This window comes from Numenius arquata, chromosome 1 (genome assembly GCF_964106895.1).
Source record: "Numenius arquata chromosome 1, bNumArq3.hap1.1, whole genome shotgun sequence".
NCBI classification, from domain to species: Eukaryota; Metazoa; Chordata; class Aves; order Charadriiformes; family Scolopacidae; genus Numenius; species Numenius arquata.
In genome coordinates, this window is record NC_133576.1 from 31203865 (window position 1) to 31226374 (window position 22510).

Consider the following 22510-nt stretch of genomic DNA (forward strand, 5'->3'; position numbering starts at 1 on the left):
TCCCACAAGATGAAGAGTGGAAATCTCTTTAGCTTCATAAGATACAAATAAAAATTATAAGAACAACAACAACAGAAATCACCAAGGAGATGAATCTCAAATATTAGAGGAATTTTTTGAGGAATAACTTCCCCAGCATGACAGCCACTTACTTTGCTAACCTTGAAAATGCTCTTCATTCACTAGGTGTCTCAGGTATCCTGCTGTTTTATCACAAATTTCAATATAAGAGGTCTGATTTTTGTAACCTAGAAGTACAGTAGTGCTCTACCTCCAACTGGGCTTGCTCACAGCAATTTCAGGATTGGACTCAAGAAACAAACCTAAACTTAGATAGGCTGTCAGTCAATAATAAGATTTTCTGTGTAGCAAGAATGAAATTAAGAGGTCTCCGAAAATATACCTGTTTCAATATGAATTTGCTAGCTTTACACTTCAAAAATCATTACATATTTTCTGCTTTATAAGTGTCCAGTTACTCTAAAGCCAAAGCTCCTTCAATTCTGAAAAGCACTTTTATTTCTTGAAACACTCCAGGAAAAGACAAATATCAGTGAATTACAGCTTTGTAACTTACTAAGCTTGCTACTGACCCTAGCACACTCTTTAGTAGTTGGTACTAATGAGCTTTTTTTTTTGTTATCTCAAAAAAAGATGCTGCCCTTCTCATTTCTGTGACATCTGTCCTATCAATCCTGAACACAACATTCCCAGTACCTAGATCCATGATCACACAGGTAGCTGAGCGTGTTATCACTCAGGCAAAAGTGTTATGAATTCTCAGATGATGAACCATGCTAAGGCTGGATGTCAGAGGTGATGAAACTGATAATCTATCAGTAATTTTCTACCCACCACAACAGCTCTGACCCATTGAACTAAATGAAAGTATTTAATCACCGACTAGTCAACTGATCCGAGAACACCACAGGATAAAGACAGTGTCTTGGCAAAGAGAAGACCGACACTATCCCAACTACTGTCACAAACAGAAAAGAGTATCTTAGCTCAGCATCCTACCTACAGAGACAGATTTAACTTGAAAAAGTTATAGCAAAAAAAGATTTGTTTATGACAAAGTACAAAACTCCTCTTGTAACATCTTGGTGAAAGATCTCAGACTGTTTTTTTCTTGTAAACAGATTAGGTTAAAAACACACACAAAAAAACCCCCTCCAATCACTTCTGATGAATCATAGCCCAAATAACACACGATACAAGCAAAAGGTACTTCTTTCATAGTAGGTTTTTCAGCACCTTTCTGGATGATGTATTCTACTTCTAGTCTGACAGCTGCCAGCTTCATGACTAAGAAGAACGGCAGGCCAAATCTTGCACCCTTCACAGAAGTCTTAAGCAAACTTTTCCTGGCATGTGAAAAACTGATCGCATAGAAGTGGCACTTTCCCCAGGTGTTCCTATGGCAAAACAACATGCCTCCCCAGCACTGGGTTATTAATGTCTCATTTTCCTGATGTTCTGTGTTGGCAGCCATGACAGAAAGCTTTGAACTTGTTTATTCACACTTGTTTAATCCTGTCTCCACACAGCACATCACAGCCTGTGGGGCTAGGAAGATGGATGAGTGAAACCAAGGCCACAAGGGGGTCAGGGTCATGGTGTCGCTGGATCTCATTAACTCCATCACTCACTGTAGCAGGCACTTCAGAGGTCACCTCAACTGGGGAGTTTGGGATAGACGATGGAAAAACGGCTGGCACAAGTGTACACATATTCCCTGCAGTTGGTGCTACGTATAGAAACAAGTACCAACCCTTACTAACATTGCCTCTTAAGTGCCTATGGTTGTTTTTAGTCTACTTGGTTAGAAAAAGAAAAATAAAAGTTTTTTTACAAATATCCAATAGGTATCACAGCAGAAGCACAAAGGCTAAATAGAGGACCACCAAAAATCAGAAAAAAATATCAATTTAGTATTTCTTCTGTAACTGTTTGCATATGTATTGGACCAATGGAAAGGGAGCAAAAAGAATACACTGTGTCATAGACTGGCTCTAGTATACAGTGAGAGTGGATGGAAATACATACATTTCATACTGCAGTTGTATTGCGCACACTGTGTGCCTGACAAAGAAGCTTCTTTGAAGCACAGACAGTGACAGATGACACTAAAACGCCTTAACTGTCCATTAGTGGGGAATTTTAATGGCATTAATGATAGACCCTACTTTTAAAAAGATATATAGTTATAGTGTATATGTATTTCACACATATATACACATGTATATTATATAAATTATAGTATATAGAAAATAAATATATATGAGAGTTAAATAGCTGTATACTGTACAGGTCCTAAACAATATTGACAAGACTTCATTATAATTTGAAAGTTCCTATTCCTGTAATGATAGCAAATAAATAAATATGTGGTTAATAAATATATTGGTTGTTCACCAGTTCTGTATGTCACTGATAGGAACTTGACGACATGCTGATATAACACTGTTCCTTTCTCATAGCTTTTAACTTCTACTTTTTACTTCCATTCCCTGTAATGAACCATTCTGCAAAAGTGAAATTATTTCCAAGAGAGATGAAAATTAGTATCATTAAACTATCTATAAGCACATCTGCAGCACTGGAATGAAACAACTGTGAAAGGGGTTTGATACGACAGAAACCAAATTCTCATTTGTTCAATATGCAGGTGTATAATGAGAAAAGTGACATTTAAACCTAGATCTGCCCATATGCACAGTGTATTTATGATAACCAGTCAAAATATTTTGATGAATGGCAAAATTAGCAAGTGAATTACACAAGGAATAGTCAATGATAAGCTTTTATTCTAGCAAGTGAAAAACATGTCCTTACAATCTGATCAAGTTAGTTGATAAAAAAAAATCAGATAAAATAATTCAAGGCTCTGTCCCAAACTCCCCATTTCCAATTTCAAAACACATGTAAAAGCATGGGCTTCAGTGGAGATATCATTTAGACTAAGGACATGGATAGAGAAAGAAGTAAATCTACAACAATTTGCAGATCAAACTATACCACCCCCCCCCATTTTTTGTTGTTTTTTTTCGTTTCCCTTTTTTTTTTTTGGGGGGGGGGGGGGAGGGGGCGCGGGGGAGACGTGAAGTGGGGAGGGGGTGGTATTTGGTGATTTGGGGTTTTTTGGGTTGTTTGGTTTGCTTTTTGTTTTGTTTTTGTGAGATGTCAATTTCTTAGAGACAAAGGAAACCTTTTTGTTTGGATTTCTGCAATTTCTTTCCCTATCGTCCAATTTCTGAAAAGTTTATTTATACTAAGTGCTCCTGAGGGAGTAGGGTATTTTCACATCTTTCAATAAGATTGATAGAATTGAATTTTACATAATACATATAAAATTTATTAAAAAGTCCAAAATTTACAGGAACCAATACATTCAGGATCAGATGTTGCTCAAATGGGAACATAATGTGAACAAAAGAATGAAGAAAGTCACCTGGCTTTTACAGAAGGCAGAGGGAGGTAAAGAGAATGAAGACTACCCCTCATGTTCCTACAATATCATACTACCAATCAAAATATTTGGCTTTTGCTTGTGGTTCTGCAATCAACATGATACATGACTTTGAACAGATGGCTCTGATCTCAAAGAAAACATGACTGATGTTCAGTATTGCCACCACTGACTTTTAGGCATGCATCTCTAGGAGTGGAATTTACAGGTTTGAGTCAGGTAATTAAGTTGCTTCTACAGTGGAATAAGAATTGTATATATGCTAATTGAATGAATAGGGGCTCTAAAATATGTATCTTTAGCATCTAGAGAGGCTTAAATCACATTTTTCAGTTGAACGTTCAAACTGCAGGCTATTTATCTCCCCCCTAACAATCCAAAGAGTGAACATAATTTACTCAACCCAAGAATTAGACTACTTGAGGTAGTTGCTGATCCTAGATTTGAAATATAAAAGAAATACATTAAAAAGAGAAGACAGAGTTAGAAGCAACACAGTTCACAAAAGCAAATACTTTCCAAAAATAATTTCAAGTTAAATTTTTTGTCATTTACTCTTTAGTAACCAAGATGCTTTTCTAAAAGAAAAAAATCATCCTGACATTTCTTTAAAAGGTTCATCTAACTTTACAGTTTGCTTCAGTAACTTCTAATTTATACCCAAATTGTGTTTTCATATTGCCTTTGTTACCAATTTTAAAACATTCTAAATATTCTATACTTCAAGAGAAAAGTGAGGTATAGAGAAAGAAAGGAAACTCTTAACTCTATGTACACATCTCTCATAAAGACAATATTTCAGTAAAGATAACAAATATCTCAATGACTAAGGTGACAGTGTTTCGCCCATACCAAATGCTTTCAACTACTACAGGTTTTCCACTACCTGTGCCTTTTTTGTATTCTAACAAGAGAAACAACAGTACTTCCCCAAATCCATGAGGGAAATGAGCCACTTAAGAGTATTTAAACTCATGTGTTCTCCTAAGCATTGTCTGTCTTTGTCACTAACCAAGATAGACCACTGGGCAAGATGGACCAACTGATGTGACCCAGTACAGCATTAGGCCACTGCCTCTGATGTAAATGAGGAAAGGTCTCCTGAAAACTGCGATCACAGTCCCAGCTTTCAAAACTAAGAAACAATAAAGACATATCGTTCTCAAAACCACTGTGTGACCATATCGCAAACAAAATGTCTCTTCATACTAACAGCCGCTAATCGGCATATTCCAAAGGCTATATGTGCATGTAAAATCTGTGAAGAGTTTGCATCTATCATGGAAATAAATTGAAAGCTGTCCTGAGGACACTAATTTCTTTCAACATCACTAATTTCTTTCTTCCATGTAAAATAAAAACTAAGAAATTTTATATAACTACCTCAGTAGTACTCTTCTGGACAAAACACAGGAATTCTTACATTCTAACCACACCTGAAGTTCTGTTTAATATCTGTCTCTGCTAAAATACAAAGTGATCATTACTATCTGTCAGCTTTAGGGGTTTATAATACTGTCAGTCACCTGGTGCACTACATATAGCACTCAATAATTAATTCCAAAAGTTGAAGTCAGAGGGCTGCAATGAATTCTTTTGTTCTTTTTCCATGCCTACATTCGTCTAAATTATACTTGTATGTCTGCACATACACAGCAGATGGGGAACTTTTTGCACGCATTATGATCTAGAAATTAATTTGAAAGATTAACCAATGTAAATTCTTTTGCAAGATTGCTATTCAACTTATCTGCTTAAACTGGGGACATTTTTCCTCAGATTCTCATGTATGGATTGGTGTTTTGAGACTGCTACAGAAGCAGAATCAGTGTCAGTGAAATTATTTCCTTCCCACAAGCAATGTTCATGTGGCTCAACCTTGCTGGGCTGGTATTCTGTTCATAGGCTGACAGAAACTTGGTTCTTTCCCATTTATTTCATCAAATGGTTTTGCATAACAGGTGGGCAAGAGGCATGTTGTCGTGGTTTAGGCTGGATTGGCCCATCAGAATGACAGGTCGCCCCTCCCTCCCTCTCTCCAAAGAGAGAAGAGGAAGAGATAAAGAGATTTACAAGTTTAGAATGAATTAAACTACTTTAACGAAGTATTAAAATTAAAATCAAAAAGGAAATAATGAAATAGATACAATATATACAAAGCTGTATCAAGCTCCCAGGATGACATCACCGGCAGGCACTGGGGAAGTTCCGGTCTGGACTCACCTATGGATGGGAACCGAATTCCAGCTCTGGAGTCAGGAACACACAGATTGGGACCAAAGACAGACGAACAGACAGGTCCTCTTCGGACGTCTGCCACTGAAGAAAGAGAGCTGGCCCTTTGATCCCTCAGCTTTTATACTGAGCATGGGGCAGATGGGATGGAATACCCCTTGGTCAGGTTTGGGTCACCTGTCCTGTCTGCTCCTCCCCACAGGTGGGACTCTTCTACGCTTTTTCGGTTTTGACCCTCCAACGGGGCAAATAATGAAGTTACCTGAGCTTGGTTGTTATAGCAATAAGCATAAGCAAGAGCCTCTCTACACACCATTTCTTGGCATGAAGTACAAACATTGGTCTTATCATTCTGAGAACAAGCAGTTTTCTCCACAATATGCTGTTAATTTCAGAGAGTTAAAAGAGGCCTAGCTAAGATGTAAAATTACTGAACAGAAAGTTGGTTCTGTTTTACCTCAAACCGGGACACAGGTTCAAGTCCTCCAGCAAGATGCAGGTAGATTAAGAAATTGCAAATTTTGAATACCAAGGCCACCTTCTATTTTGGTGTAAAAGATTAGGCAACAAGCCCAGAAGGACCCAACAGCAGGATCACCTTAAACAAGAAGAGATGCATGACACTGAAGGCTAGCGTAGGAGATGCTAGATGAAGTGGAATAATAGAAAGTGCAAGGTCGTATGCTTTCAAACTGATCACAGGGAAGTTTACAGTAAAGTAGAAGCTCATCTGTTACGAATTATAGAGGAAGAGAAAGATCTGCATCAGATTGCTACAGAATGACTATGAGCTACCAAATGTGTAAAAGGAAAGAGTTAAACATGATCACAGGACTGATAGATAAGGGAACAGTGAAAGTAGTTATTAGTTCATAATGCACAGCATGCAAGTCTTGAAACACTATGTGCAATCTCAGAAGATGTATGCTGACTACAACACGTGAAGAATGACTACTAGGATCAAGCAAATATTTTCCAAGAGAACACATGAGCTTTTCTTGTTTAACTTAGCAATAGCAGAGGTGAGAAGTGATACCACTGTAGTCTATAAATACAAAGGAGAGAAAACAACTAAACTAAAGGAAAATCAGATCACAAGAACAAGCATAAATAAGGCATGTTTACATTTATATTGGAAACATTAGAACAATTTTTCTCACCCTTGGAAGATGTAAGTTCCAAGACAGGCTTCCAAGAGAAACAGGGAACAGAGCAAGCTTGGGGATGAAGGGGAAAACAATCAAACCGCTTTTCAAAGCACAGCATGAAATTTTTCTAAATGGAATTACAAAATACAGCTATGTAGAATACACAGGACTCAGTGGTCCAGGGCTCCCAGTTCTTTACATCTCTACACCTCCTTGTACAGTGGCAGACAGAGCTATGAGACAGCAGAAAATGACTGTGTACGCCTCCCTTCTCTAACATGAAGAAGCTATTTCCAAAGTATCAATATACATTCACAACATTCCCACTTGAAAAATTCAAGCAAGAGGAGTGGAACAAAACCACCACTTCATTTCACACATAAATTCCAAATTTTAGAAATTATTTGAAGTATAACATCTGTGGCAGCATTTTAAGTGGAAGTACCACCAAAGCCATTATTAAATTTTACTCCTCTAAAAACAGGAACAGGGGGAAGAACGTATCTGAACAAAGACAAAAAAAAAAAATAAGGAAGAAGGATAAGGCTCAAACAAATATAATGATTATCAGAATAAGAAACTCCTATATACATACATATATATATGTACATATAAAACATCTACCAATCTCACCCTAATAATTACTGTTAATCACCATAGTAATGAACTTTGTTAGAATTGAGGTCATGAAACATTTGCAAAGTAATAGTCTGAAGTACCACTTCAAAGGATTACTTATTTTTAAGCCTGACATCACAGAATAGTACAACATCTGAAGCATATGCCAGCAATAGCTAATATTTAAATTAACATTCAAATATTGCTTATAGGCTCCTGAGTAAAGGGAACAGAGTTGTAAAAATGCAATGTTATCTTGTTCTCCTTCATTTCCCAGATGAACTAAAAAAATCAGAGAAATGTCAACCAAAAAAAAAAAAAAATTCAGTATATGATGACCCACACACTAACAGATCAGCCAACAGCTGATCTCTTGCAAGGTTTCTGTAAAGTCATCAGTAGTTCCTTAGCTGTCACATTTTATCAGGTAGAGCATTCAAAGATATATAAATAGCAGGATTTGATTTAAAAAATAAAATAGAATCAAAGGCAAGGGGAAGAAGGTAGCTGATAAAAATCAAATGAGGAAATGTGCAAGAAATTCTTAGAAGCTGAATAAGATCAAGCGCACTGCAAATAGCTTCTGAAAATGTAACGCTGAAAGTTCTCTTTTAGGTGGGGAAAAAGGACAGATCCTGGTCAGAAGAATTCAAGGAATAAGATAGAGATCCTACAGAAAACTTTTCTAACCGTTTCTGGATATTAGAAACTATTTCTACTACAGGAATGGTAGGGAAGATACTAGACTGTACACAGTGAAGACAGCACACTGCAAAGACATACTAATCTGTTCTGAAGGAATTAATTCACATAGTGGAATCAACTTCCACCTGTTAAAGAAACTTTATGCTGGGCTGGTGTACCCTTCTCAGCACACATAACTATCTGAGATTAAATGCTCACAATGAACACTCTTCTGGTACCCAAGCCTGCCTGTTTTGTGTGAATCTGCATATCTCTCTTTAGAGATCATTGTGATGTGAACACCTACCACAGAATGAAAAGACCAAGGAAAAGAAAACAGAGAACAGGAACAAAGTCTGGAGAAACCTACAGGCACTGTACAGCTTGATATGACAACTGAACTCATGTTAAGTATCTTTCAATCTACCATCAGTGTGGTAGCTCTTAAATGTGGAGAGTCATTAGCATTTTTAGCCTTGAACTCAATATTTAAATCTACGTGTCTAGGTGAAGCTCAAAGGACAAGAAATGAAGATGATGAAGTCTCCTATCTAAATCCTAGTGGATGATGATGGGAAGTACTGGATTTGTCCATGTTGAAGGCATCAATGTTGAAGCACAATCTTAAACAGTTTGTGAGAAATGTGTTAAAGACAGGGGACACAGCTTAGTTTATCCTGATGAAGAGCACCTCTACCACGCAAATTCTAGTTCACTCTGGCTGCTGGTACGACAGTCACACCCTCTCAAATATCTAGGTTTCTTTTCCCAGGTGAATTCAGAAGCATTAGAAACACGTGCTCAGCTAAAAGCTAAACTAAAAAAGTAAATAATCAGAACTACTTTTTTGGCTCAAAAGGAAACTTTGTAGTGACACATCAGTAAGATCTCAATTTATCTGATATGGCTTCACTCATTAGTATTTATTAAACTCTTTAATTTTTAATAGTGACTGTAAGAATTAAATCATGTCCTATACAGAAATGCTGTATTATGTAATGGCTCCTAACAATGATATCCCCAATGTCTTCATCTTTCACAGAAATTGCTTATTGCAAGCTTCAGAAGTACCGAGAAGGTTTGAAGTGTTCCTCCCCATCTTATGCCTTTTCCCTGATTATCTAATCAGATACAATTTTATTTGTTTTCTTCTAAGAGGGGAATTTTATTTTCATTGTGTGCTGTGATAATAACCATGGTTTGTTATATTTCTTCTCAGAGAAACACAGTATAAGGAAAAGCATGATGCTTTTCAATGTCCTGATATGGCTTATCCACAGGAGCACAGTCTCCAGCATTTAAATTTCTACAATAATTACCTCTGTCTTGATGAGAGCAAAAGACTGCCAGCTCAGACAGGAAGCTTTTCACACTCTCTTTAGACAGATGAGGGCGAGAGGGGTATAAGTAGATGAACAGGATGTACTCTCCACATGTGAAAGTAACTCCAAAGCAAATCAGATTTTGAAATTACCAGTAACAGAATTAATAACAATTTTTATCTTCAAGTCATATATTGAACAGAAACTAGATGAGAAAAATTATCCACCCATTTTACAGCCACATACATTGTGCTCTTTTTTCATCCTGTTTTACAGGTGGTCTTTACCCTGACTATCTCAAATGAAATTATTAACTCCATTATTGTGAACATATTGCAGCCTTTTGCACATGCTCCAGCAAATAGCCATTAGCATTATGATACAGAGATGATTGCATAGCATATATTTTATACCTCTCAGCCTTTATTCACTGAATATTAAAACATATCTGTTTTATTTATAAAATTACTGTCTCCTGTGTTTAAGATCTGTCTTATGCTTGCTTTGGAATACACCTGTGACTCCTCGCACTAAACTCAGTGTACTACTCTAACCTCTTTTGTTACAGATAAAAACATAATTCAGTTTTGGATCTAACATAAACAGGATCATTATGTTTGGAGAGTGTTCCAAAGCCTGCTATTCAAGCAATCTGTGACATATAAATAATGCAAGACCTCTTCTTTCTCCAAATGACTTCAGTTCAAGCACAGACGCAGAAAGATGGAAGCCCGAATTTATACTGCCATTACAAAATTCAATCTATTTCTGGTTCTCCAATTGAATTATGACTCAGAGTCTTCCACTGTTTTCTATTAGCACCAACCCACACACTCCTACCCTTTGCCAGCCAATGCAGAAAAGAATCTTATTTGTGAATATTCCTGAGGTTTTTTTCTTATATTAAAATGGCAGCAAATCCCAGCTAATCTGAAAAGCCTCATGTTTTCTTTTAAAGGAAAGTAAGGTAGAAAATTGGTCTCTTTTCCCTCCCTTGACCCCTGACCTTTGAACCACAACCTCCTTGCCACTAAAGCGTTCAACACCTCATTTAATCTGTCCTCGCTGCATTGGCACAGCACTGGAAAAGGAAAAGAGAAAAAAATAATCTGGGGACTTCATCAATTTTTCATGAATTTTCATTTAGGCCAAAGCCCCTCTTACAGTGGTCGATAGATCAAGCTGCTGTCACATATTTAACACCTGGGGCTACAGCTGCTATCTCTTGGGGCTGCCGCTGACTCGGGCTAGATCAGAGGCAGCCTGACTCAATGCGAGGACCCTCATGCTCTTTCTCTTGCTTACACGTGGCGCCCCAGTGCTCACAACTGAAATCCTAGCTAGGGTCGCTATTGCAAATGCGTCTCCTGATATTCCCACTGGAAAACACCACATAAGTTCAATCATGTCAATTCGGACATTGTGGAAAAAATGCTCTTATTTTAAAACCTCTGGCTTTCAAATATGAAAGCAGTTTCATGAAAGATCAAACTATTTTAAGACAACTTCCCTTTCTAAAACCCTCCCAAGAAAATCTGAGCATATTTCTAATAATGCCAATCCTTGTTCAATTTCAACAGAAACATTCTAAAACACAAAATGAAAAGAATGACATTTTACTCTTTTGAATACCATTCTTTGTAGTTGTTTTAGGACTAGAACATTTATTTTTAATGATGTAACCATAAAATATACAAATACTACATCAGAATTTGCCACATACACTGTAGAAGAATGGTTTTGCTTCTGGCATTAGCATTATTTTTAGCTTCTGAGGTAGCTCCTACTGAAAAAAAGTAACCCGCACAAAGCACACCATGGATTAATGCATTAAAAGAAGAATGAAATAGAATAAATCATCTCAATCCTAAACTGTGTCTTCAAATTAACCCTCCTATTTCTTCCTAAATGTCTTCTGGATTAAAGACTTTCTAAATTAAGGCAAAAAAAATTCTAAAAGCACGTTCTGTGTGTTAATATTGTTTTATAAGTAACTTCCCAAATCACAGTTCCTCACAGTTTCACTGGCACAGATAAATTTTTCTGAGGACATACATCAGCACAAAAATAACTGCCCTTGATTGCATGCCCGTGCTCTGAATAGGTATGGATTTAAAAGCTTAAATACCTTGGATGGGCTGGTACCTAAATTCATCACGTTTGGAAAAGGTGTTAACTGCTATATGATCAAAAAGAGCTTAGGGACTTCAGCAACTTGCAAAAATTACTCCAAAAAACCAAGGGAAAAATAATTGCATTCAAGATTGGCCACACTGTGCTCAGAATCACTCTATGCCCCAACTGAATTTCACTTATGAGTTTTTCTTCTGTCTTGGCATATAAATATCGATATATCACAAGATTTTCAATCCCACTGCTTTTGTGGCAGGTGCCCAAGGCGAGGTTGGGGGGAAGCAGGGGGAAGGCAGAAGAGAAAGAACCACAATAAACACTGTTGATCATCTGAATGCATAAGCATGAGCACACTTAAATACATAAAACAAATATTTCTTGTGCACATTGTGCACAAAGTGCACATTGTTGGCGACTGACAATTTAATAAGCAAAGTAAAACAATTACTGATTTTTTCACTAAAACAACAGCCTCAAGCGTTTTAAACCTGTAAAAAGCAGCAGGTTGTCTCTAATGGCACAATTTGAGGCCACCTAGAGTCAGATAATAATCCACACCCCTGTTGTCAGCAAAGGACAACCATCCTTTTTCTGGTGATGAAAACAGCTTGGCTTAGTGTCGAAAGAGCAGTTTTCAACACTGTTACAGATAGCACAAGACCCAATCGCATGCAGCTGTCCCAGCTCCCATGGACAGGGCTGCAGTATCCAGACAACTCAATAGTTTTCAACAGCAGTTGAGCAAGTGAATGAGGACTCACTGTTGACAACAGGCTATCAGCAGCAACTCATTTCCCTAGCATGCAAATGGGCCGCTACAGACCTGACCATCTTCTTCAGTCCAGAAACAACGACATTAGAAAAGCAGCCTTAATGCAACTGTGCTCTGAAAGTTACTTGAAAACTTGATTTAGAACCAAAAATCACACCGACATTAGAAAAGCAGCCTTAATGCAACTGTGCTCTGAAAGTTACTTAAAAACTTGATTTAGAACCAAAAATCATAGTAAGAAGTGTCTCAAAACCAAGGGAAACCAGGTAGTTTTGCTATCATCCTCCAAAGGATGCCTTTGATACATGTCAAGCACTGCCATGTGCTTTTAAAACCAGTGAACATAAAACCAGCAGAATCTTGAAAATTGGGTAAACAAGCAATGTACGTATTATCTACATTTTTCTTCTTTGATGAAGACCTTCCTGTAACCACAACCACAGTATGACTCAAGAAAAGACAAAGCACTGTTCAAGTGGAATAGGAGTGCCTGCTTTAGACTGCTAAACCATTTAATTGGGGAATTCAGTCAGTTAAATTTCTACACCATGAAAACAGTAAAATAATCGGGTGTCAGGTGCGTGTTGCTATTGCAAAATCTTTGGCTGTGGTTTCAGATCTCAGGTTTCACGTTCTGTGGCCCTGCTCTAAAACACCTCTGAGAGCAAAACACAGTTTTACTATTTTTAAAAGTCTTCTACTATCTCCAATAAGCGACAGGACGAGAGGTAACAGTCTTAAACTGAGGGTAAATTTAGATCAGATATTAGGAAGAAATTCTTTACTCTGATGGTGGTGAGACACTGGAACAGGTTGCCCAGAGAAGTTTTGGATGCCCCATCCCTGGAAGTGTTCAAGGCCAGGCTGGATGAGGCTCTAAGCAACTTGGTCTAGTGGAAAATGTCCCTGCCCATGGCAGAGGGGATCTTTAAGGTCCCTTCCAACACAAAACATTCTATGATTCTATGATCTCACATACAGTTCATGCATGACCTGCCACCAGCTACAGTGGTTAAAACAGTAACTCCAGAGACTAAAGATATAGTAACAAGTCTCTCAGCAGTCAATGAAGTAAGGATCAGTGAAAAATGGCAAAATATAAAAAATAATCAGCCACTTTATTTTGATGACTCAAGGTATAACTTGAACAATCTCTGAACTTTGTCAGAAGATGTCTGAATCTCAACAGGACTGCAATAAAGATTTCAAAGTGTTTAGCCTCTCTCATAGGAGGCAGTTTACAGTCTCCTGTAAACAGACAGTTTAAAAACTACAGGTACAAAGACAGAAATAAGCTGGTAAATTTATCTAGAGTCATACTTACCCAGATTCCTGCCCTCCTTAAATTGGTCATCTTCTTGATTCCTAAATACCTAACAAAACTGAATAAAATTCTGTGATGCTTTTATTGGCAGATACATATTTACTCATGCCTTCAATTTGCGCCAAAACTGTTTTCATTTTTTGTTTGAAACAGTTCTGAATCTAGGTTATGACAACTGGAAGATCGTCAACAAGTCTGTTCTACTTGGCTTACAGCATGATCTAATTATCTCAAAAACGGCATTTTCTGCAATTTCTGAGAAGACTGAAGCCTCCAGATCACATCACTTTAGCTACAAAAGACTTCAGACTGAATCAGGAGTAAAGACTTCTGTGCTTTTTTTTTTTTTCCCTGCTTTAAACCAACATACCTTCCAATGTGTACTCAAATCCACTCTTTACCAACTAAGCAATACAAGTTTATGCTAAAGCCCTACTTTAGTCAAACACATTCCAGTGAAACTACTGGCAGATGAAGAACTGTGGGGGGAAAAGTGAAGTCCAGCAAGAGGAGAGCATTCATAAATCTACTACAATACACCTCTATGGGAAGATACACAGCTACCCTTGGTTGATATTCTGAATAAAAAGGTTAGTGTTTATTCAGCTCATATAACTAAGCAGTAAAAAAATAACATGCAACACATGGTAGTTTATGTAAAATGACTTTGTTTGCTGTGTGAATATAATGAATGTCTCTGCTAACTCTAGTGGAAGCAGATCACGCATGCCGGGTGGTCTCTGAAACAGCCGTGACGACTTCTCAGTTAAGACAAAGAGAATCAATAAAGAATAAGACTGCCCTGGATGATATGAGAAATGGCCAACAATTTCACTTGCCATTCACATAATGAATGAGGCCTGCATCAAGTTTATGATGGAGAAGCATACATTGAGATTTCCAGCAGTACAGAACATGAGTCACCAAGAAGCTGTCTGCTTCTGTTAAGGTAACAGATGACTAGATAAAGAGAAACAGACAGTAAACCTTGTATTAAATGATAGGTATTTTTCCACATTAGTTTCAGTATAACCAACTTTAGTCATAATTTAAAAATTAGATTAATCTTCAGAGGACGATTAGCCTTTGTCCACGTTTGTGCCAATCATGATTATACTGGCTAGAGCCTTGCTTCAGTGTAAATCACATATTCTGTACGGTCACTGCTACTGTATAAATGTATGTAAAAATGCCTTGACTAAGAGCTATAGCTAATGACAAAATGCCATACTTATCTGCCTTTGTTATCTCCTAGACTGCTGACTGTATGCAAGTGCTAGATGACAGCGTGAAATCAACTATAGAGTTTTACGCAGTAGTAATCATATAAAACTACTCACATGCCACTTCCAGAGATGCATTGCGACTCACAGCTTCTCCAAGATAGTTCCTTGCTACGCAAACATAACTTCCTTCATCAGGTTTACTCCTGCGTCCATGCACGATACGTAAGAAAAATAAAGATCCGCTGGGCAGCAGCATGCGGTGGGAGCGCGGATCATCCTTGTCCGTTTCCACTCGCTCTCCATCCTTGTACCACTCAATAGTAGGAGATGGCCTTCCTTCAGCTTTACAGTTCAGAGTTGTTGGCTCTCCTTTAGAGACTATCACATCTGAAGGATGTTCAACAATCCGTGGTGGAAAGTCCTCCTGGCGGAGACGGGATCCTAGAGAAAAAGAAGAGGAGAGAAGGGGGAACGAACAATTTGTTTTAATGTTAGGCTTCACAAAGAGTTCTCACAAGTGACTCTTTTAATGACACAAAAATTTTCAGAAAAAAAAATAATGAAAACCTGTATACATCTGATATTGTTTTGCTGATGTCAGACACTCTATCAGACACTTTCAAAGCTAAAAACCTGAGTTGGACTACAGATATACACCTCTAAGGCATTATCAAATCCATACCCCATGCAGACTGGTCTTAAAGGAGGATCTCTTACACATACATGCATGACGGTTTTTTCCTTGTTCCATTAATCTTTCTATTTACATTTGCTTCTAGGTCCCTGTGTACTTCTGGATTCCACTCATTGCTGTTTCTCTCCCATCCTTTCATCTGCCAGACTCAATAGATGGACGTTGAAAAACACTGTGTCTTACCACCCATTCGTTAACAGTTCTTTGTAGTTTTATATTTATGCTTTGTATCCCTTTTCCACAAACAGCCCAGGTATGGAAATAGAAGAAAAAAAATGCCAAAACAAACAAACAAAAACCCTTAACTGAAACCTGAAAAGTATTTCTTCCTTCATAAATTTCTAGTACAACAGTTGGCAACTTTAACTGTTCAAAGTGTCTGAAATAATTAATGAGCTTTATTTTTATTTGTAAATCTCAAATATTAATGGCACTTTAGAAATTTTCAGTGGATTGTATGCATATATGCACACACACAAATACAATATATGCATACATGTGCCTGAAAGTGCGTTGCAAACACCAGCGTCTTGGAAATCATTATAGGTCCATTTCCCTTTTTCTTCTCTCAGCATTCATCTTTTTCTTCACTTTGCTTTTCGGTGTCCATCATCTTTTATCTGCAAATGTACTTTCTAACCTATTTGCAGTATCCCTAAATTCCTACCAATACTGCATCACAACCCTGGTTACATGGTTACTGAGTTGAACATCTCCAGCATTTCTACATAGTGGATCTTACCAGGAATCTGGAACCCTGAATTATCCCTCAGTGTGCTCCAGCAGCTCAGTCTGAGCACAGCATACCTTGGAAAGAATGTGGTTTTTTTCAGTACTAAAGGTTAAGTAAAGAATTTTTTTCCCTCTGTCACTGGAAAATAATACAACCCAAAGCACCTTCTTCTTTCAGTTGCCCACCAGAATACAATTCTTTTCTTTACAATACTGATAATGAACGTGCCATCGCTACACCTTCAAACACCAGGACTACTAGGTATTCACAACACATTTCTAAAATACTGCTTTTTTTACTCTATATAATAGCAACTTTGTGCATTGCCCTGCACTTTTCTGGGCAGTCACTCTGACACACTGTTGTTCTGCCTTTCTACATTTCCTTTACACTCAGTTGCCTTCCCACTGCCTGGGGCAGGGAAGCAGCAGAGCCTGGACATTGTCCTGCACGTTCTTCAACAAATCCTTACCCTGTCACTAAGTCCTGTAATAAGGAAGAGAGGTTCTGGTGGGGGAGAGATCCTATAGAAGCAAGGTACGTGGAAGAGCTTTGTGCTGGGTCCATCACCCTGGAGAAAGTCCCAGTGCCAACCTTCCATTACAGCCTTTACAATGTAGCGCAATTTCACTAAGACAAGTCACAGGGCCCCAAACCTCTGCTGAACTGATTTGTGCTAACAGTTAGGGAGAGCTGACTTCATTTTTATGAGAAACAACGTTGAGGCATGAAGTATTGTGATGTGTTTGTTGCAGAAAAACAGTTTGGCTAATATAGCCTAACTAAATATGCAGTAATGAACTGCAGTGAAAAAAGGAACTCTAGACCATGATCCCATACACAACACTGAAAAAGACTGAAATCACTATTAAAGTAAAAGACTAAAAATTTCACAGTACATGGAATTGAAAAAGCAAACTTCATACATTGACTAGAGACATATATAACACTCTCCATAGAAGTCTACCAACTTACTTCATTCCTTATTCTGAAAAGAAACAAACAAAAGCCCACTAGTTGTGTTAAGAAATTCCTACTAACAGCATTGATGAGAACACCAAAGCTGAGCTGTTTGAGACTTTAGAGACTTAAGACAGAAAAGAGAACAGATACAACTAAATTTTCATAAATGGTTAGCAGTGTAACAAAATTAGTAGCAAAAAATGCAAAATGAAAATCCAAATTATTAGTTCTTATACACAATTTTGTTGATAATGTTCAAAACGAAATAGAACAATTCTACAGAGAATTACAGCCCATGCGAAATCTTTTGAAAAGGGCACATAAAGAGTTCTCCCATAAAGAGTTAAACCTTCCACCTTTTACAGCCCAATTCAAAAGCCCTCCTCAGGTCACAATAGGACTAATTCTTCCTCTTCAGTACTGATGTTTATCACAAAACTAATGTTTACCTCACTCTATCCTAATTAAGCAATTTGTGCACATGAGAGGGTTGAGATGTAGGCAGCAGAGACCATGCCAATCAGCAGGGAGAAAGGGTAAGGAGGTGTTCTGAGGGGGTCTCATACCACACATTCCTGTAATGGCTGGGTGTACCTTCAGCTATCTAGTGCTGCAAGTTATTTCCTTCAACGTGCACTTAAGAGGAGGGAAGAAAAACACACAAAAGAAATCAATCACAGAGCACAGCAGACTCCCTCCTTCAAAACTAAACTTAGTGCCAACAGCTATTCCAGAAGGATACTCTGATTTAGAAAGAAAAAAGGAAAAGCAAAAACTTGACTCCATTGCCTCTCTTCTGGCAGACATAGACACTGTCTATGTGCCAGAAAGTGACAGCCTCAAATGGTGTTTTCCTAGTTAAGTTTTGATTCTTCCACTATGGCTCGCTGAACAACCCCAGCTCTCTCAGCCTGTCTTCATAGGGGAGGTGCTCCATCCCTCTGATCATCTTCATGGCCCTCCGCTGGACCCCTTCCAACAGGTCCATGTCCTTCCTGTGTTGAGGACTCCAAAGCTGGACACAGTATTCCAGGTGGGGTCTCACGAGCGCAGAGTAGAGGGGTAGAATCACCTCCCGCGACCTGCTGGCCACACTTCTCTTGATGCAGCCCAGGATGCGGTTGGCTTTCTGGGCTGCCAGTGCACATTGCTCGCTCATGTTGAGCTTCTCATCCACCAACACCCCCAAGTCCTTCTCCTCAGGGCTGGTTTCCAGCCATTCTCCGCCCAACCTGTATTTGTGCCTGGGATTGCCACGTCCCAGGTGTAGGACCCTGCACTTGGCCTGGTTGAACTTCATGCGATTTGCACGAGCAGGTCCCTCTGGATGGCATCCCTTCCCTCCAGCGTGTCGACCACGCCACTGAGCTTAGTGTCGTCGGCAAACTTGCTGAGGGTGCACTCTATCCCACTGTCCATGTCTCAGACAAAGATGTTGAACAGCACTGGTCCCAGTACCAACCCCTGAGGAACTCCACTCATCACTGGTTTCCAGTTGGACATTGAACCATTGACCACAACCCTTTGAGTGCGGCCATTCAGCCATTTCCTTATCCACTGAGTAGTCCATCCATCGAATCCACGACTTTCCAATTTTGAGACCAGGATGTCGTGCGGGACAGTGTCAAACGCTTTGCATAAGTCCAGGTAGGTGACATCTGTTGCTCTGCCCTTGTCCACCAAGCCTGTGGCAGTATTGTAAAAGGCCACTAAATTTGTCAGGCACGATTTGCCCTTGGTGAAGCCATGCTGGCTGTCTCAAATCACCTCCTTATTTTCCATGTGCCTTACCAGAGATTCCAGGAGGACCTGCTCCGTGATCTTGCCAGGCACAGAGGTGAGGCTGGCTGGGCTATAGTTCCCTGGGTCTTCCTTTTTTCCTTTTTTGAATATTGGAGTTATGTTCCCCTTTTTCCAGTCAGTGGGAACTTTGCCAGATTGCCACGATTTCTCAAATATGATGGAAAGTGGCTTAGCAACATCGTCCGCCAGCTCCCTCAGGACTCGTGGGTGGATTTCATCAGGTCCCATGGACTTATGCACCTTCAGGTTCCTTAATAGGTCTCAAACCTGATCTTCTCCTACTGTGGGCAGTTCTTCATTCGCAGAGCCCCTGGTTTTGCCTTCCATGACTTGGGCAGTGTGGTTAGAGCCCTTGCTGGTGAAGACTGAGGCAAAAAAGTTGTTCAGTAGCTCAGTCTTATCCATATCCTGGGTGGCCAGGTCTCCCGTTTCCTTCCGGAGAGGGCCACAACTTCCCTAGTCTTGCCTTTATCCCTGACCTATCTGTAGAAGTTTTTCTTATTGTTTTTGATGTCCCTGGCTAGATTTAGTTCTGTCTGGGCTTTCGCTTGCCTGTACCCTGGACTACCCATGCAGCTTTCTTCTCCATTAGTCCCTCAAGAATTGCCAATACAGGACTATCTCATGTATGCATAGAGAATGCAAATAACCCCTGAGTTTAAGAGTCCTCAACTAGTCATTACGATGATGGACTGCAATGATTTCAAATTAGCTGTTACATGTTGGGCAAAAACTTGCCTTTCAAAAAAATCCTACAATATGACGACTAACTGAGAGCTGCCATGAAGCTCCACCTACGAAAACGAGAGCATTAACACTTTCTCAGAGTACTCTAATACTTATTCTCTGTTAAGGTTCACATAGCTATTGCAGATGACTGATTATTACGCATCTCAAGATGATTAGTTTCACATATGCCTCATCAACTAATTCACAGAGAAAGTTTTAGGCTCATCTTTTTGCTTATTACTCCACAGAATGACTAAAAACCATTGTTCAAAACCAAAACCTGCAAAACCTACATGAAAAAAGATAATGTGCAAGTCTATTATAGCAGCCTACCTTTAATATTAATATTTCCTTGTTCATACTGCAGCATTAAACAAAAAGTTACTAAGATTACTCCAACAACAGTCAAGACGTAAGCCATCTCTGCTCAATTTATGTCTCTATACTTTTATCCTGGTGTATCTTTAAAACCTCGTCTTATATTTTACAAATATTTCTGACACAAACTGAGCATTTCAGAATTACAATTCATTGCTGAACATAATTCATCAGTAAATAGGATTATCTCATAAAAAAGAAAAAAAAAAAAGAGCAGTGATTCTATTGCACTTCTAGCATCTGCCACAACATGAGATACTCCTACATTAATACTAATACAAAAACAAGGCAAGAAAGCAACAGGTGAAATTCTAAAAGAGTTGGATATAATGACATTCTGTCTTGATGCTATCAGGCAAATCACAACAAACACAGAAAATAGGTACAGCACTCGGCCTAACATCAGTGTCACCTGGAACGCTGCTAATCACACGCTCCAGAAACATGTGTAATTGTTAGTTTTGTGTGTGAGAACCTAAGCCAGAAAAAGATGGATGAGGATGATTTTCAGTATGTGGTGAAGGTACAAACTATCTTACAGTCTTTGGCTTTCAACATTAGTTCATTATAATAGCCGGGGGAGGGGAAGTGGGGGTGTGTGAAAATAAAGAAAAATCATTCTGCCTTAATGATGTTGAAGTTCCTAATAAAGTTTTGCTAAGATCATGCTATAGCCAAAACCACCGCATCTGTTTACGCTACTTCACTAGATAGCTCAATATTCTCTCCTTCAAACAGCTTTTTTTATGGGGATAAGGGAAAGAAGGAAGGAAACAGCATCTGCAGGGTGGCTTCTGATATCTACTGTTTAGAAACCTACCAGGAGAAATAATTCAGACTCTTTCAGAAAATATGGCTTTGGGACAGACGTGAACTGATGTAAATGTAATGGTTCAGTGGATGCTATTAGAGCTAGAAAACCTAACATGGATGAAGTGCTCAGGTAATATTTCATTAGTAACCTAAGTTACTAAGTTTGGTAGCCCTCAATCAGTCCTGGGTAAATCAGAACTACTGCCAAGTGACGGGAGACAACTGATGGAACAATATTAATGCACCACTTTATCTCACATATGAATTTCTCACTAACAGATTTCTAACAGATTAAAAAGTTTTCACTGGTTTCTTCCCAGGTGAACAGCAAAGTATGACTATACTGCTAATTGTTTCCTATTGTTCACCTTCACCCTAGTCTGCTATTGTTCAAATTCACAAGCGAGCACTGAGTTAAAAGAAAGAGATTATAAAACTATATATTGAAAAAAAAAACACCCAGACACCACATTCAGAGCTACTTAGCCAATAACAACATCTATTTCAGTGAAAAACTCCATGAAATTTTCCAGTCACTGCTTGGAATAAATAAAGAGTAAAATATTTAATCAGCTAAGTCTAGCTTTTATATTGTTATTTCATTTTTGCTTCTACTGGTACGTACTAGTACTTCTACTTAAATGCAGAATTCTTCCATATATCATAAAAAAATTTATCTGAAAATCTTATGGTAAAATATAAGTTACAGTCTACAGTTAAAGAAAACTAAAATACAGGACATGAAATCCTGTATTAAATTGTTCACTAAGTTATAATGTTATTCTGTTGCACTTTTATTTGTAAATGAAGTCATCTTCATTTTAAAGTGAACAAGTTTCACTTGTTATCAAGTTATCAATTTGCATTGTCTCAGATACTGCAAGACAAACCCAGCTTTCATTTTCAGATACCAAAGCCTGCTAAGGACTGATAATTGTTGACTAATGGGAAATTCTGTATTCCCATAATAAAAATTGGTGACTTCATAGATTTGTGATAAACTGTCACTTCACAAGTAATGAACACTCTTGCATTCATATTACTTTTACATGAATCATTTCTGCATCAGTCATTGCTAATGTCTATAGAGTTCAGGACACTAAACACATGAAGCCCAGCCTCATACCAGAGATGAGTAAGAGGAAGCTGCTGGAGGAGACATGTTGCCATAAAAAGGCAAGAGGAAGCTCCAGTTATTTAGATGTTCAGATGCAGCACATGCATTGAAATATATTTGCCACCCACTCTTATACTACCCTTCCTGTCTTTGTGAATTTGTGTTCTTACACAAATTACACACTTCCTAATCGAAGTAGTGAAACAAGGTAAAAGGTGAGCAAAAGTTGACAAAAGTAGAAAAAAAAATCTAGACTACATAATTGGATGCAAGAATTTTTATTAATCAAATAAATAGATTTTTTTTTTAATGTGGTTGGACTCGATGATCTCAAAGGTCCCTTCCA

General features: G+C 38.4%; 1 protein-coding gene across 1 annotated transcript in view; it reads right to left on the reverse strand.

Annotated features, from left to right (window-relative positions):
* ROBO2 (roundabout guidance receptor 2) overlaps positions 1-22510 on the reverse strand; it is a 440334-nt gene that overhangs the window by 373954 nt on the left and 43870 nt on the right. The window contains exon 2 of the mRNA XM_074148172.1: positions 15049-15375. Coding sequence (XP_074004273.1) covers positions 15049-15375 — 327 coding nt within the window. The remainder of the gene's footprint in view (positions 1-15048; positions 15376-22510) is intronic.